A 14,962-nucleotide genomic window follows, 5' to 3' on the forward strand; every position below is an offset into this window, starting at 1 on the left:
CTTAAGAACAAACACCACTACAGAAGATTAAGAAGAGGGAAGGGAGGGGGAAAACAAAAAAGAAGAAAAAAAACAGAAATAAACTGAACAGTGCATTTTTTTTTTTTTTAAAGACAAGTGAATACAGGAACCTGTAGAGGTTTTAAAAGAACAGTTTCTATTTCATTAAAAATTAGTTTTCCACTAAATTTAAAGGCTATGCTTTAAAAATATATTCAACTGTACCACGTTCAAACACAGCTTATCTGCAAATAGAAGAATTAAGTATCAAAACAAAAACTTTGTATTTTCTACCTGGAATGGATTTTTACACCACGGAAAATTTGCACATATACTGGGAAAAGATATTAAAATCTGCTTTTGCCAGGAGAAAAGTTACCATATCAGAAAAGGAAATCACACATCTCCCAGCATCAGAGAAATTTAAACCCTGTTCCAAATTTGCAGCTCTTCTCGTCTCCACTACTGTTAGCATTTAACAACCATGTCATCCAAAACAGTACCTGTTTGGTGAACAACATTTCATCTCTTTTGCCCGTAAATTCAACCTCAGTGTATTTCCCCTACAGTCACCTTATTTAAGCTGTTTCATGTAAAACACACAAACATAAGATATCGACAGTATTAACCCTACTACAGAATACACCTGCTGAACAAATCATTACACATACTGAAAGCAAGTAATACCTTTAAAACTTAATTGTTTGCAGGTATTAGCTTACCTTATCTTGATTTACTAATGAATACACGTAGAGGGGAAGAAAGAGCCTATTAAGTAGGTGGTCTGTCAGCACATCATTTAAAAATTCACAATTAATGATAAGGATATCATTAAGGTAATGTAAATGATCAAGATGTTCTGCTACCAGGTCACTCAGTTTGCCCCTATTTCTGTGCCTGAAAAAGAGAGCTGAAAGTAAGTCTCAGATATAATCAATTGTCAAAGTCTTAAAAACTTAAGGAAAGAATTAACGTGCATCCCTTCCACAGATCACCTTGCGCATATCACCTGCCTAAAGAAGATGTTTTCAGTAAAGTCAACTAATGCAGCTAGCAAACACTATTCAGGCTTATATGTGCTTTAGGTTGCACATATCAAGTTTTTCCCCAAGTTTTCAGAAGCAATGTTTTTACAAAACTTCGCTTTCTGCTGCCAGAGTCTTTTCACAAGCCAGACATAAAAAATGTTAAGATTTGTTTCCGAAAATAAAAGAAGAAATCTATGCTGTATTTAACATCTACCTCCTCACTTTAAGAAAGCCAGAAATAGCTGCCCATTCTAAGGTGGGGGTGGGAAGGCAAACCAAGAATAACATGAATCAACAAAATATTCCTGTAGTTGATAGTGGAATATCACACAGGAATTTCAGGTCTGACAGTTCATATATTAAATAAAGTTCACTTTTCCAGTTTAAATTTTTTTCCTAGAATTTTTTCAGAAAGCCGTTCTACTGAGATGATACACAGAAAAGGGAACATTAAAATGACAAAGTTAGTAAGATTCAGAAGCACAAAATACCTTTTTTGTCTTCTGGATATCTACTAAATTTAGCAGAATTAAAACTAAGATGAAGAAAAAGCATGTTGCCAAACACTAATGTACTGGTATGGATATTAGCACAGATAGGGCACACAGCACTAACCACTATTAATTCAAAGAATCACCAAAAAACTTTGCAAGATTGAAAAGTTTGAACTGTCTGCAAGGGAATATATTCAGAAACTAACTTAACTGGACTACTACAGACAAAATAAGGAGAGTATCAACATCTGGGAAAAGCATTTCCATTCAATACCCAGGATTTGTAAAAGCTTACTCTTCATCAGTCTGCACACAGTTATCCAGTTCTATCACGTGGCTTCCAATAAACCAAACAAGGTTGGAGAAATAAGGGACAGCAGTTTTATCTCTAATGTAATGCAGCATAGGTTGGTTGTCCACTGAAGAGAAATTGTTAAAAAGAAAAATCAGTTGCCAGGGTTTTTTTATTAATTTTTAAGAAATACAACAAAGTATCTTCTGAGTTTTGATTACATGCTAGCTTTTCATATGAGTATATACCTGACATGATCTTATGCATGAAATGGACATCTACAAAAGCATCATATCAATTCTTAGTTGGCCTGAATGAGCCTAATATTGATGTATTTACATAGGTCTGAAGATAAACAAATCTAATGGAATTCAGAAAGGTTTTTTTAGCACATTATTAAAAAAAGAGAAAAAAAGCGTAAGAATAAAGCAGTAATGCTGAAAGTCAAGCTAGTTAGACTTACATGACACTGCATTAAGGAACACAGGAATCATCAGTGAAGGAAGGGCAAAAGAAACAGACAACAGTTAACAGGATTAGGAACTGGGATAGCGACATCCTCCAAAAGGGTTTAAAAAGCTAAAGAACAAGGCATCTAAACTAAAAGATACAGGGTAGGTGTTAGATCAGACTATATGCAAATGGATAGCAGAAAATTATGAAACCTGAACATCCAAGCTGTGTTTATTCAACTCTAACCTTTATATCACTACAACATTCAATGAAAATTCTAGACAAGTACACTTTTTACTATAAAAATATTTAGTTACATAAATATATAACAAATAGGATACGAAGCCTGCACTTTGCTCTTTTTGTGAGCTCATATTTGAGTTTACAGCACCTTGAAGTAGAAAACAAGTGCCAAGTGCCCATTTCTCAGCATACAAAAGAAAGACATTTTGTCCCTTGCAGTCAACACTATAAAGAACCTATCTGCTATATAGGCTATCCAGTTACTTGCAAAGCCATTTGTTCATTTTTTTTTTAAATATCTTATATTCTTTTATGATGAAGACTGTCACCAAATCACTACTTCTCTTAACTGACAGAAAGTTGTGTAAATTCAAAACGTAGTTTGATTTAAAATGGATTAAAGAATAAGAAGCCCTGCATGAACATCTTCCATAACACATACTACATTACAGCATGCTCATTTCAGAGGTAGAATTCCTGAATACACACCAATTTTTCTACAGAGACCACTCTGATATTTTCAATCTATTACAGATTTTATAGACCCCAAGAAAAATTTAGGAGGAAGTGACTGTTGGACATTCTCAAAGTAGCATTAACTTCAAAGTTCAACCAGATTGCTAAGGGCCTTGTTGAGTTTTGAAGATTTCCAACAATACAGATTCCTCAGTTTCTCTGGAAAACCTGTTGCAGTGCTTAACTATTCTCACAGTGAAGTTTAGGGGTTTTTTCCTTATGTCCTACTGTAACGTCCAATACAGGAATTTGTGAGTGCAGCCTCCTGGCCTTCACTGTGCACCTCCGGGAATGGTCTAGCTCTTCTTTAGACTGGAGTGACTGCAGCATCTAGGAGCTCTACAATCATATTCTAATGCACTTCAAATCCAAAAGGAAGTGATATAGCCAACAAGATTACTGCTTCATGCATTAGAAAGCTCAAGTTCATAAGCAAAAAATACTTTATATTCTTTCTTAAAGCACTTTGGTTTTGGGATTGGTTTTTTGGTTGGTTGGTTGGTTTTTAAATACAGTCACACTCCAATCTCTGTTGGAAGGGAAGCTAAAGTTCCTTGTGTATGCTTGATAATTTTGGGTTTTTTAAACCAGTTTCATCTGTGAGGAAACAGTACTATTTACAAGTATGTACTGTAGGTTCGGGGTTCTGTTTCATAAAAAACAAAATGTGTATCTGAAGCATGCCAACATGCTAAGCTTTTCAATCTCATAAAACACACAGAAAACCCTTAAATGTAAATAATTGAAAATTAAACTACAATGAAACAAGCATTTCGTAAACATGCTTTCTTCAATATATAAAAAGCATACCTTTGTAGACATTTAAAGTTATAGTCCGAACAGCAATCCTGACCATGCTTTCTGGGTGGTTAAAAAATTTAATAGCTTCAGTGTACAAAGCGAAATCATTAGTGTGCTGTAACAAGAGGAAAGAAAGCATTTATGAATTAACCAAAACATGTACAGAATATTTGTTGGGATTCTGTATGAAAAATGTTTTCCATGTATTACTCTGATATTTTTACCTTCTACTTAAGTAATCGAAATGATTTTACAATGCACAGTAAGCTGCATTTGTAGCTCTGCATTAAAATAAACTGCTTTAAGCACCAGAGCTTTTCATGTTAATGCTGCACATATTCAGTGCTTTAATGCCCTCTTCTGGCAAAAAGTGGAATGGAGAGAGGAAAAATCCATTTCAATTTTGGCCTTCGATTACTCTGGCTCTTCAGACTTTGACTAAGCCTCTTAGAACCAAGTGGCACAACAGAAAACATCCTGTTTATAAAAGCACAAGAAAACAAGGCATAAACAAGTTGAATTCTCAGGAAAGTAGACTTCAGAACTACTGAAACAGTCCAATATAATGCTAACTTCCAGATTTTGATTTTATTATAGATGTGTGAGGACAAAGACCTTCTTTATCACGGTTTTGCAGAGATCCCCTGTCCTGGTTTCAGCTGGGATAGTTACTTGTCTTCCTAGTAGCTGGTACAGTGCTATGGTTTTGAGTTAGGTATGAGAAGAATGTTGATAGCAACAACTGAAAACATCAGTGTGTTAAGTGATGTTTAGTCTAAAGTCAAGGATTTTTCAGCTTCTCATGCAGAGCCAGCAAGAAGGCTGGAGGGGCACAAGAAGTTGGGAGGGGACACAGCCAGGGCAGCTGACCCAAACTGGCCAAAGCGGTATTCCATACCATGTGATGTCATGTCCAGTATATAAACTGGGGGGAGTGGGGGTGGGAGGATCACCGCTCGGGGACTAACTGGGCATCAGTTGGTCGGTGGATGGTGAACAATTGCATTGTACATCACTTGTATATTCCATTCCTTTTATTATTACTATTGTCGTTTTATTAGTGTTATTATCATTATTAGTTTCTTCTTTTCTGTTCTATTAAACCATTCTTATCTCAACCCAAGAGTTTTACTTCTTTCTTCCGATTCTCTCCCCCATCCCACTGGGTAGGGGGGAAGTGAATGAGCAGCTGCGTGGTGCATAGTTGCTGGCTGGAGTTAAACCACGACATCCCCACAAATGAATTCTCAATCACTGATATTACCATTATAAAAATAAATGCAGGACATGCTCAGACAAAGAGACCAAATAGAATATGTGCCAAATTGCTATCAATTTCTAATTAAAGTCCTCTTATCCTTATACTGCAACTCTTCCTTCACTTACCTCATTATAAAAGAAATGTACAGTATGATTGTTGAGTTTCAGGGAAAGTGTTTTCAAAAATGATATGTAATATGCCATGATCTCCTCATCAGAAAAGTCAAATTTGTGGACAATAATAGAATTCACATAGTTATTGGAGAGCAGGTAGTCTGAAAAATAAGAGATATTACACAGGTTAACAGAAGGAAAAAAATAATTATGCTAACAAGCTGTATTTAAAGTACCAGGTAGCAACAAACTACCTGATGCTTGAAGATCCCAATTTTAAGTCAAACAACTGAAGCAATGGCTTCAAGCAGTAATATAAGGAAGTTGTTCCGTACAAAGGTCTTTGCTCCCAGGAACAAGACAACTGAGAATATACTTCACCTTCCTCAATTTATGTAGGCTTTGCAGCTAATAACACTTAAAACAACTCTCTTTTCCTCCCGAAGTCATAAACTCTCAAAGGCTTGTATATGACTTTCTCTTCACGATAGCTGTGGAGTACTTTAAACTAACTATTAATTCTCTGTCCTCTTTATATGTTTCTAAAAACCTTGAAGCAAGTGGCTGAATGCCAGCCTCAGTGATGCCAGAACAATTCCAGTACAAATCATACAACAGAGTTCCACCACAATCTGCAGCAGTAAGGCAAACATTTCAGATGATAACAAATTTGCTGACTTCAAGAACCCCTTGAAATATGCTAAATAAGTGTTTCAGTAGTACCAAACAACTACTTTTGTACTACTGAAAATTTACATTAAAAGGTAGTTTGCAGTCAAATTACACTGTCTTTTCAGTAGTGTTCAATTAAAAAGATTGTTAGGAATTCATGTAGTTCTTCTGTGAAGGGATACTAGGACTAAATTTCATTAAATGAAAGGGAATTCAATCAAATCTTGATCATTTAATCCTAAACAGTTTAAGTGTGCCCTTACACAGTGATGTTTCATGACTGATGTTCTCAAAAAGGATGTTCAGAGTCTGCAGAAGCTGTACACACACGTAACGACCAGACTTCTGACGCAAGATGTTCAAGAAAAAAACAAACATATTCTTCTCCAAGAAAAAGCTGAAAGGAAATAGAGGTGTCATTAAGTCACTTGCTGTATTTAACTGGAACATAATTTTACTAGGATCAGGGATGATTCTAGGCAAGTTTGACAAACAGCATGTTTTACATTTATGAAGAATTATTTTGCTAAGTTTTATCTGTATAACAGAAGAGTATCTTCCAAAAACCTGAAATACTAACAAGGGCTCTTAAACATTCAAATTATACAGAAAAGGGACGTCAAGAAATCAGGGCCTTTTTTATTTTATTTTTAGTATACTCAATTTATCAGGCAGCTTCCCTACCTTGCAATCATAATTTTGAAGGGGAGAGCCTCTAATTGAGGGTTACGTTTTGCTCACTTGCTCCTTTTAAGCTAACACACTTTTTGTCTTCAACACTGTAGACCTTATTTTTGATCCACTTTAATTATTTTTTCCCCACACCAGAAGCAAGCATTTAATGGTTTATTGTACAATTCAAACAGAAGTGAATGCTTGTAATGTTTTTAAACCAGAAACGCATGCAATTTAAAGAGAACAGTTTGGACTCTTTTCCTACCAGGACATCACAAATACATATCTACGAAAATTTTTTTACATTAACTGCAAAAAAACCCTCCTTGTTCCTAAAATTCTCCCAAGCAGAGAAGACAGTGAGGAATGTGATGGAGTTACAGTATAAATATGAATGATCAGAATAAGTTAATTTTCTTAGTCCACATCATAACCCAATCATGTTGAAATCATCTTGTAAAAATAAAACCAACCACTCCCTAAATAAGTAATTAAAAACACCAAACACCTTAGCTTTACTTATATCAATCAAAAATTGCCTTTATAAAAGAGCAAGTGTCTTGAAGCAAACAGCCAAGCAATGGGCATTAATACAATCAGATTTGCAACTGTGAATATTTGTTTTGAAGTTCATTTTTCTATCACACTATTTTATGAGGATTAAAATAACATCTGAACAAAAACTCTAAATATCATAGCTAGAATAAAATATCTATTTGTAGTATCTTATATAAATTGAAGTGAACAAATTAAAGTCACATGATATTAATAGATGTACTGAGTAAATCTGGGCCCTAAAATAGGTTAGATTTTGTATTTATATCAAAGATTTGAGAGTCAAACAAAAGCAATACATGAAAGGGGTTCTGGACTTGGAACACTTTTGTTAACAGAAGCAAATTCTCTGTTACTTTGTATGACAAGAATACGATCCTGCTTACCCATCTACTACAGGACACAGCTTTCCATCTACATTCATGAAATACAGTCTTGGAAGAGTTAACTTTTTGAACTAGATCTCTATGCAACTCTAATCATTCTTCAAAAACAATACTGGAGTCAAAAATGCTTAGAAGTACTTACTCAAATACTGAGCTGTCATTCTGATCCCCCCATATAAGGATCTCTGTTATAGAACGAATAGTCTCTACCAGCAGGTTACGATTGTGATCTGTTACTGTTGTATTTTTAGTCAAAACATGATACATGTACCTAAAAGAAAAAATAATTACAAGTAATATGCTATCCTGCCATTTTCACATGCACCATGCTTGTCTTTAGTCACTGTAACTTAATGTAGACACACACATACACATGCACTATGTCTAATCATTGTACAATTTTAAAATCCTAAAATTTCATTTTAATACTGATGCAAAGAGAAAAGTAATTGTTAAAGCAAATATGCAACAAACAAAACAAATTCATAACTAGCCAGGTGAGTTATGAATGCTTATGAATATGTTAACATAGGACTAGAAATTACATAACACTTGTCCCATGGTGCTTCTTATGGCAACCTAGTGAAATTCTTTGGAAGCATGTTGAAATCAAAGGAGCAATGAGCAAGAAAAAGGAGGAATAGAAGAAGCAGGTAAGCATGCAGTAGCTGATATGGGAAAGTGTAATTCTGGAAAAAGGCACATGCAGATTTCACTAGAAAAGTTAGATCCCTTCCCTTGTCTGCAGAGACACTTTACAGAATCACGTCAATTTGATGGTTAATAATTGGGACTGTCAAAGACTATTCACTCATATTGGCAAAGCTTAATCATCAGGTCTCTAACCCTTCAAGCACAGAAATACTGATCAGAAAGGTGGCAAATCCCAGTTTTACCATTTCAAAGGGCAAGAGTTTAAGGCTGTGTAGTGAAGTTTAAAAAAAACCATATGTCTCTATTACATAGGTGAGAGGAAGCTAAAGAAAATTTGAAAGGCTGTATTTAAAGTCTCAGAATTTTACTCAGTCAAGGAAGCACGTTTCTCTTTCTTCCAAAATAAGATATTACATCAAAGATTACTTCCCTTTGTCCAAAAAAAAAAAAAAAAAAAAAAAAAAAAAAGGAGGGGGGGCAGGAGACAGGGGCAAATTCTAATAAAAGCACAAGAATCACCACTGCTTCTCTCCATTTTTTTGTTTTCTTTTCTTTTATATAGTAATAAAGAAAACGGATGGATGTAAGAAAGGTGCACAATTATGAAAGTAATTAAATAAAAAATATAATCAGAGAAATTTCATGTCATTTTAAAACTGCAAGAGTTTAGATTACTAAACACAGATCATATATTGCTATACTGCAATCTATTGCAAACCAGGAGTAACACCTGAGCATTCAGGATTATCTGGGCAATATACTTGCTAGTGTTTGGGAAGGAAGACAGATTTTCCATACTAACAACCTTCCCATTAAAAGTGGAGTTAATCAAAACTCCCAGTATCTATTTTTGGAAAAATAGCCTGCATGTCCTGACTCTGGGGCAGCCTATCATTATTACTTTTGGATGTCACGAAAGTTTGTTCAGTGATTCAGGTTGAAATTTTAGGAATCTTATTAGTACAATGCAGGGGGTTAAAAGCTCAAGAAGCCAATTTTAAGCAACAGACCCAAAGACCTCCAGCAGCTATTACGTAAAAGATAAAAATACCAATTTTGCCAAGCTACTGGAGGGTTCCAGGAAAAGCCGTGCATTTCTAAAACAAAATTTTGGTGTAACTGGTTTAAAGTAAGTTTCAGAAGTTTAGGTCAAAACCAGACTTGAAATCACATTTCAAAAAACAGTATTCCCATCAATTTTATCTACACTAAGACACTGAATCACTGCACAGGGCAAACATGCAGCTGGACACTAAAATGCCATTTAACTGAACACACATATCAGGCTGTTCCAACTATTTATCAGACTTACAAAGACAAAACAAGATATTACCTAGTCTCAGAACCTTTCCATGTTTGAATTAAATTTAAAAAAAAAAAGAAATCATATTTCCAGTTTACTTAAAATTTGGTTTGGGGAATCTTCTTCAACCACTGAGCTGCCACTCAGTTGGCCAGAGCTTCACAGGACTTGTTGCAAGACATAGTCCGTCCTCATAAGCCATGCAGGAAGCAGAAGCTATTCAGAGAAGTTTATTACGCTGTTATGGTAAGATGCTATATGCTTGCTGATCTTGATATTGGTTAATCATCAAATAACAATTTTACCGTGTTGAGTACTGCACAAGGACACTGAGAGGTGAACAACTCTCAGAAGTTCACAGTTTTAACAAACTTGATATACTGCATGCTCCCTTCACCCCCGCCCAAATCAGCAATGTGATAAAGCCTACATCATACTAAGGTTAACCTACCAGACAGCAGAGGAAAGAGGAAGAAAAAGGGAAAAGATGGCAGGAAGGTGAAAAAGATTGGCTTTTCATACTCTTCAGTAAAAAATTTTCTCTCCCTCTTCACACTGTTTTTTTCCCCTCATAAATCAATACTTGTTTTCCAAATCCAGAACAGAAACTGCTCAGATTGAAGCCATTCTAGAAAAAGTTGATTCACAGCCATCTCCTACAGTTGTAACTGCCTGGTCACGTGCCGTACCATAACAGAAGTCACCAAATCGCAAGTCAAAAAGCACCTGCAAATCCTCTTCAACTAATCTGAGAATCACGGTTCAAGATTCCTTCTATGGAGACTGACAGTGTGACAGCTCACAGTGAAGATGTGAGAGTTTAAGTCTGACCACCTGTGAGAATTCCCAGGGCTTTCTGAAAAAGCACACGGCACATAAGCCCTGCAAAAATTTCCCGTTAAGGCACTTTATGTATTACCAGGGCAGTGAATCAAAAGACAGAGCAAAAACTAAGTCACTGCTCTGAGCATGCACCAGTTAATGGAACAGTGACAGAAGGCTTCCTGGGAAGCAAGGATTCAGTACGCATAGTGGTTGCTCTGGAAGACGAAAATGCCCCCCTTCCATCTCCCTTTACTTAGCTTTTATATCTGAGCCAACGTCATATGGTATGGAATATCTGTTTGGTTAGTTTAGGTCAGCTGTCCTGGCTATATCCCCTCCCAAGATCTTGCCTAGCCCCAGCCTGCCATTGAGGTGGGGGGCAAAAATGTTGGAAAGACAGCCTTGATGCTGTGCCAGCACTGCTCAGCAGTAGCCAAAACACTGGTGTATTATCAACACCTTTCTAGCTACTGATTCAGAGCACAGCACTATGAGGGCTGCTATGGGGAGAATTAACTCCATCTCAGCCAGACCCAATACAGCAATCTGTATGGTAAGTAATTTTTCCTGAGAGAGTTAGTTTAAAGAGAGTAATTAATACTACACTACTTCACATATTTTAGCCTATTTATTTGAAGTCATATATAAATTATTGCATCTGTGAACATATATTCCTCATTAAGTTACATTATGCAAACTTGGGAATAAAGTTTACTTCCACAGCAGAACTCTGGGAATGGGAAGCAGTGGGAAGAATTACATGCTATATTACCTCACCTCGGGAGTCTATGGAACATAGAGCACTATAGATGCAAAAAGCAAGAAACATTTAATAGTCAGGAATACAGTAACTCCAAATTAATTTACTTAATATCAACATTACTACAAAGTTCCTTGATTTGCTAACACACTGATGCACTTAGAGAAAAATTGGGCTTTGCTTTCAAGCTATTCCTTTATCTACTTACTTGAAAATGCATGAGAAAGCACACACATACTTGTTTCTCTTACCAGGCATGCAACATACCATATCATGAGACTACAAAGTATCACACAAAACCAGTATTCTTACATTTACATAAATCCTCAAAGCCTATCTTGAAATTCTGATTACAAAGGGGTCAAGTTTGTGCTCCAAAATGCTGAACCCTCAAAGAGGAGGGTTTTCTTCATCTCTGTTTGAACACAGTCTTCAGATGTAGAGACAAACAAAAACCTAACAAAACCCCACCATGCAGGAAGTGTCAAAGCACCTGATACCATCAAAATCAGTGGGACATTTTGCCAGCAACTTAACAAGACAAAATTCTGAACGTTTTTCTGGTAACAAACTATGCTCAAAGGGATAACGTCATAACTCATGAATATAGAAGGTGTGTATTAATGACTTTTCTACTTACTACTTACAAAAATACACTAAACCAGATAAGAGTTTAGGAAGTAGAGCACTCAAATATTAAACCCCCAGACTTAACCATAACATGCTTGCTTCTTCATCCTGCCTGTAATTATGTAATTACATACTGTTCTCATAGAGGAAACTCAATGTATAGCATGGACGGTACTTCAGGAAATGAATCAGCTGTGAAACAAGCCTTCAACCATACATGTTTATGGACACTGCATCTGACCAAGTCATGAGAAATGTTCAGCACCCAACCCTAATGGTATAAAACCTTTTGTGCAATCAGTATGCAATTAAAATACCAAGTGTAGAAGCAACAATGGGAAACATATTTGAAGGTAACAATAGGGCTTTGTAAAATACCTCTTAGAAAAGTAGGAAAAAAATTTGCATCTAGAATCAAAGATACTAAGCTTAAGCTCCAAACCCTTTCACTTTAGCAGGAATGCCAGAGATATCAGAGGAACTCTTCAGAAATGGTTAAGATATCACCAGTTAAATACTGGGAAAAATGACATTAATCCTCTTCATCTCTTCCAATGCGAAGTCAAAGTTTGCAGACAGATGGGGAAAAAAAGATACAGTTATGCTTTCAAGATCTGACCATGCATCTGCTAAGGTTAGACTATCCTCAACTGGGCAATATGAAAGACTTTTGGTACTTTAACCACAGGTCACAGCTCCTAAGGTGAGGAGCTTCAGCAGAGTACAGTGACTATCACAGTCAGCAGCTGGAGAGAACTGTAAGAAACTCTGACCTACACAAGAATGCCTGGCTTACATGTAAAGGTAGGCCACAAAGAAAGAGAACATGCAGCTCGTGAGAAAGTACTAACTTCAAGTTTGCGTAGCAAGACAGACTGTTGCCTAAAACAGCCTACGTTTATTTGCTTTTAGAACTGGAATCATATAATAAACAGAGCAGAGGACTATACAAAGGGAAGAAAAAAAGGCCACATTTTAAACTGCTGGATGCCACCCTTAAGAAGTGGATTCTGGCCTTGTTTCACACACAATTTCATGTAAAGGTGAACAAGTCATTTCAGACCACTTTTCACAAGCAATCAGTAACATTGTTCCTGTTTCCAGAATATTTAGGCTTTCTCCATTTATTAAGTTATTGACATTCCCTCAATTACTAACCAAAGGGCACAAAAATATCAAGTTCTCTGAAAAGTAAGTCAGAAGCACTCGGGCAGCACATAGTACTATTTCACAGCCTCTCTAGATTGCAATTCAGTAAGATATTAGAAAGCTGGATTAAATTGTTAACTGTTTTCACTAGACAAAGAGACTGTATCAAAACACTTAATGCAAACAACCTCACAATTTTCCTTTAGCCAATCCATTCTATGGCATGTTTGCAGAAAGACTGAATAGTAAAATTTCAAAAGCAAGCCTCAAACAAACTGCATTAAAGTTGATTGGAAAGGAAGTTCCAGATCCAACATTTACTGACAAAAAGCAGTAATTCTCTCAGTATTACTACACAGGTGTATTGTTTACAGTTTAGACTAAACTCTACATTACACATGTTAAAAAATAAAAATATTCCCATAAGGATAACCCAGGCTAATTTCACTCTTGTAACATAGCCTAATATACCTTTTATAGGGCAAGCTAATCTGTAATAGCAAGGTTGGTGCGCTCTACTCAAACTCATTCACATGGAACACAACATGGGGTTTTGATGAGTTGAAAAGATGAGAATGCAGACAGCTCACAAGATGGTGAGCTTATCAAGACTGTCTTTCTTTCACGACCTTGAAACGAAGGCTCTTTGCCCCTTTTTCCTTTTGTTGCTTTACCCGCTTCAACTGCTACCTTGGAAAAGCCCTGAATTTCATTTTACCACTAGGTAGCTACCTTTGCTGTTGACATCTAACTAGAAACTGAAATTCATACAGCCTAGCTAAACAAACACTTAAAATATACATAGCCTAAACAGATCAAAGGTCTTGGCTGTCCTTTACATACTACCATTTTAGATTTCATAATTAAAGAAATTGCATGCAAAAAAGCAAACAAACCAAAGCTAGTATTTTAGTAGAGGACTATATACTTCAATTCTCAGATAAGAAGTCAAGCACAAGCCACAACACTTACAGCCTAATTCCCTTCTGCTGCAAATCAAACAGGGTATCACTTTTTCTACCCTCTGTGGCCCCAAGAGAACATATGATCACATTTTTCTTGCCTGAAATATTTTAACATCCTAAAGTCTCCCTCTTGCCAGCCTTGTTCTAAACTTAAACTCAGTTCCTTCAAATTTTGTCATGCACCAGCATTCTTGCTCTACCTTCAAGTGTAATATCAAAACCAGATAGAACTAAAGCTCCACGAGCGCTGAGTAGTACCCAATAACTACCCCTCGTCTGTTAAATAGAGCGTTCCTATGTTTATATCTGAGCATGACTTTTACCCTTCTTCCTGCAGTGCCAGATCATGTAAACTAACTAGTTTGACCTACTATGCTTCCAAAATTACTTTCTACAGTACTACTACCTCATCAGTTGTGTATTTACAGATTTGATTTCCCTGTCTTTGGTAAAAAGTAATGCATTCCAATTAGTCTTGCTGGTTTTCGACATTTTTCCAGTTTAGAGACAAGGACCAGAATCCATAAGTCATCTTGATAAAGTAATCACAAGATCAAAATCTTGTATAATTGCATCCTGCTCATTACTGTCAGATCCCATTCGTGTCCTCCCTGTAATTTGACTAATCATTGAAAACTACCAGCCACTTATTTCTCAATAAGCTATGTATTCACAGTGATTTCACTTAGAAAATGCTTCCCCTCTTAATGACCTCCTTTTCTTTTTCAGTAGAAAGAGAAGCTATAACAGTGGATCTCATTTTTCTTGCAATAGCAGAACCAGAACAGAGAATTTAAAATTGTTTTATCCCTTGCCATCCGTCCAACTCTTCAGTTTCAGAGCTAGAAAAAAACATTCCACCTTCCGCAGTCAGCAGTAATGCAAGGATATCAGACTCCGGAGACTAACGTTACAATTCTCAAGCTCAACAGCTTTACTTTTGTGCCAGCTGCTGAGCCCTCTAACCAGGGTACATCCCCTGGACCTGCAAAGCCACCATCCTGACTACCATGAAACACTGCCGACTACTGAGATCCTCACAGACATGCCTCAAGAGGTGTACATTGTTTACAGGCTGGGACCAGGCTCCTCACTTCCCCGAATTAGCCACTACTACCAGGAAGCAATCAAAGTTGTCCCTCAAGAGGAATGTGGTATTTCTTGTCTTTATCACCCCTTACACTCTA

At 36.4% G+C, this 14,962-nt stretch overlaps 1 protein-coding gene across 7 annotated transcripts in view; it reads right to left on the reverse strand.

Moving 5' to 3' along the window:
- The window catches only part of CLEC16A (C-type lectin domain containing 16A), a 96,392-nt gene that overhangs the window by 80,664 nt on the left and 766 nt on the right, over nucleotides 1–14,962 (reverse strand). For 5 of the 7 annotated variants that reach the window (XR_005931457.1, XM_030002341.2, XM_030002339.2 and 2 more), the window contains exons 2-8: nucleotides 7,632–7,760; nucleotides 6,137–6,270; nucleotides 5,214–5,362; nucleotides 3,837–3,942; nucleotides 2,278–2,283; nucleotides 1,818–1,941; nucleotides 723–897 (exon numbers count right to left, since the gene is read on the reverse strand). Coding sequence is in view for 6 of the 7 variants with exons in the window: in XM_030002341.2 (XP_029858201.1) it covers nucleotides 723–897; nucleotides 1,818–1,941; nucleotides 2,278–2,283; nucleotides 3,837–3,942; nucleotides 5,214–5,362; nucleotides 6,137–6,270; nucleotides 7,632–7,760 (823 nt within the window). In the remaining variant the exon portion in view is untranslated. The remainder of the gene's footprint in view (nucleotides 1–722; nucleotides 898–1,817; nucleotides 1,942–2,277; nucleotides 2,284–3,836; nucleotides 3,943–5,213; nucleotides 5,363–6,136; nucleotides 6,271–7,631; nucleotides 7,761–14,962) is intronic. The other 2 variants (XM_030002342.2, XM_030002340.2) reach the window with 1 other exon arrangement.

This window comes from Aquila chrysaetos, chromosome 25 (genome assembly GCF_900496995.4).
Source record: "Aquila chrysaetos chrysaetos chromosome 25, bAquChr1.4, whole genome shotgun sequence".
In the NCBI taxonomy this organism is placed as follows: Eukaryota; Metazoa; Chordata; class Aves; order Accipitriformes; family Accipitridae; genus Aquila; species Aquila chrysaetos.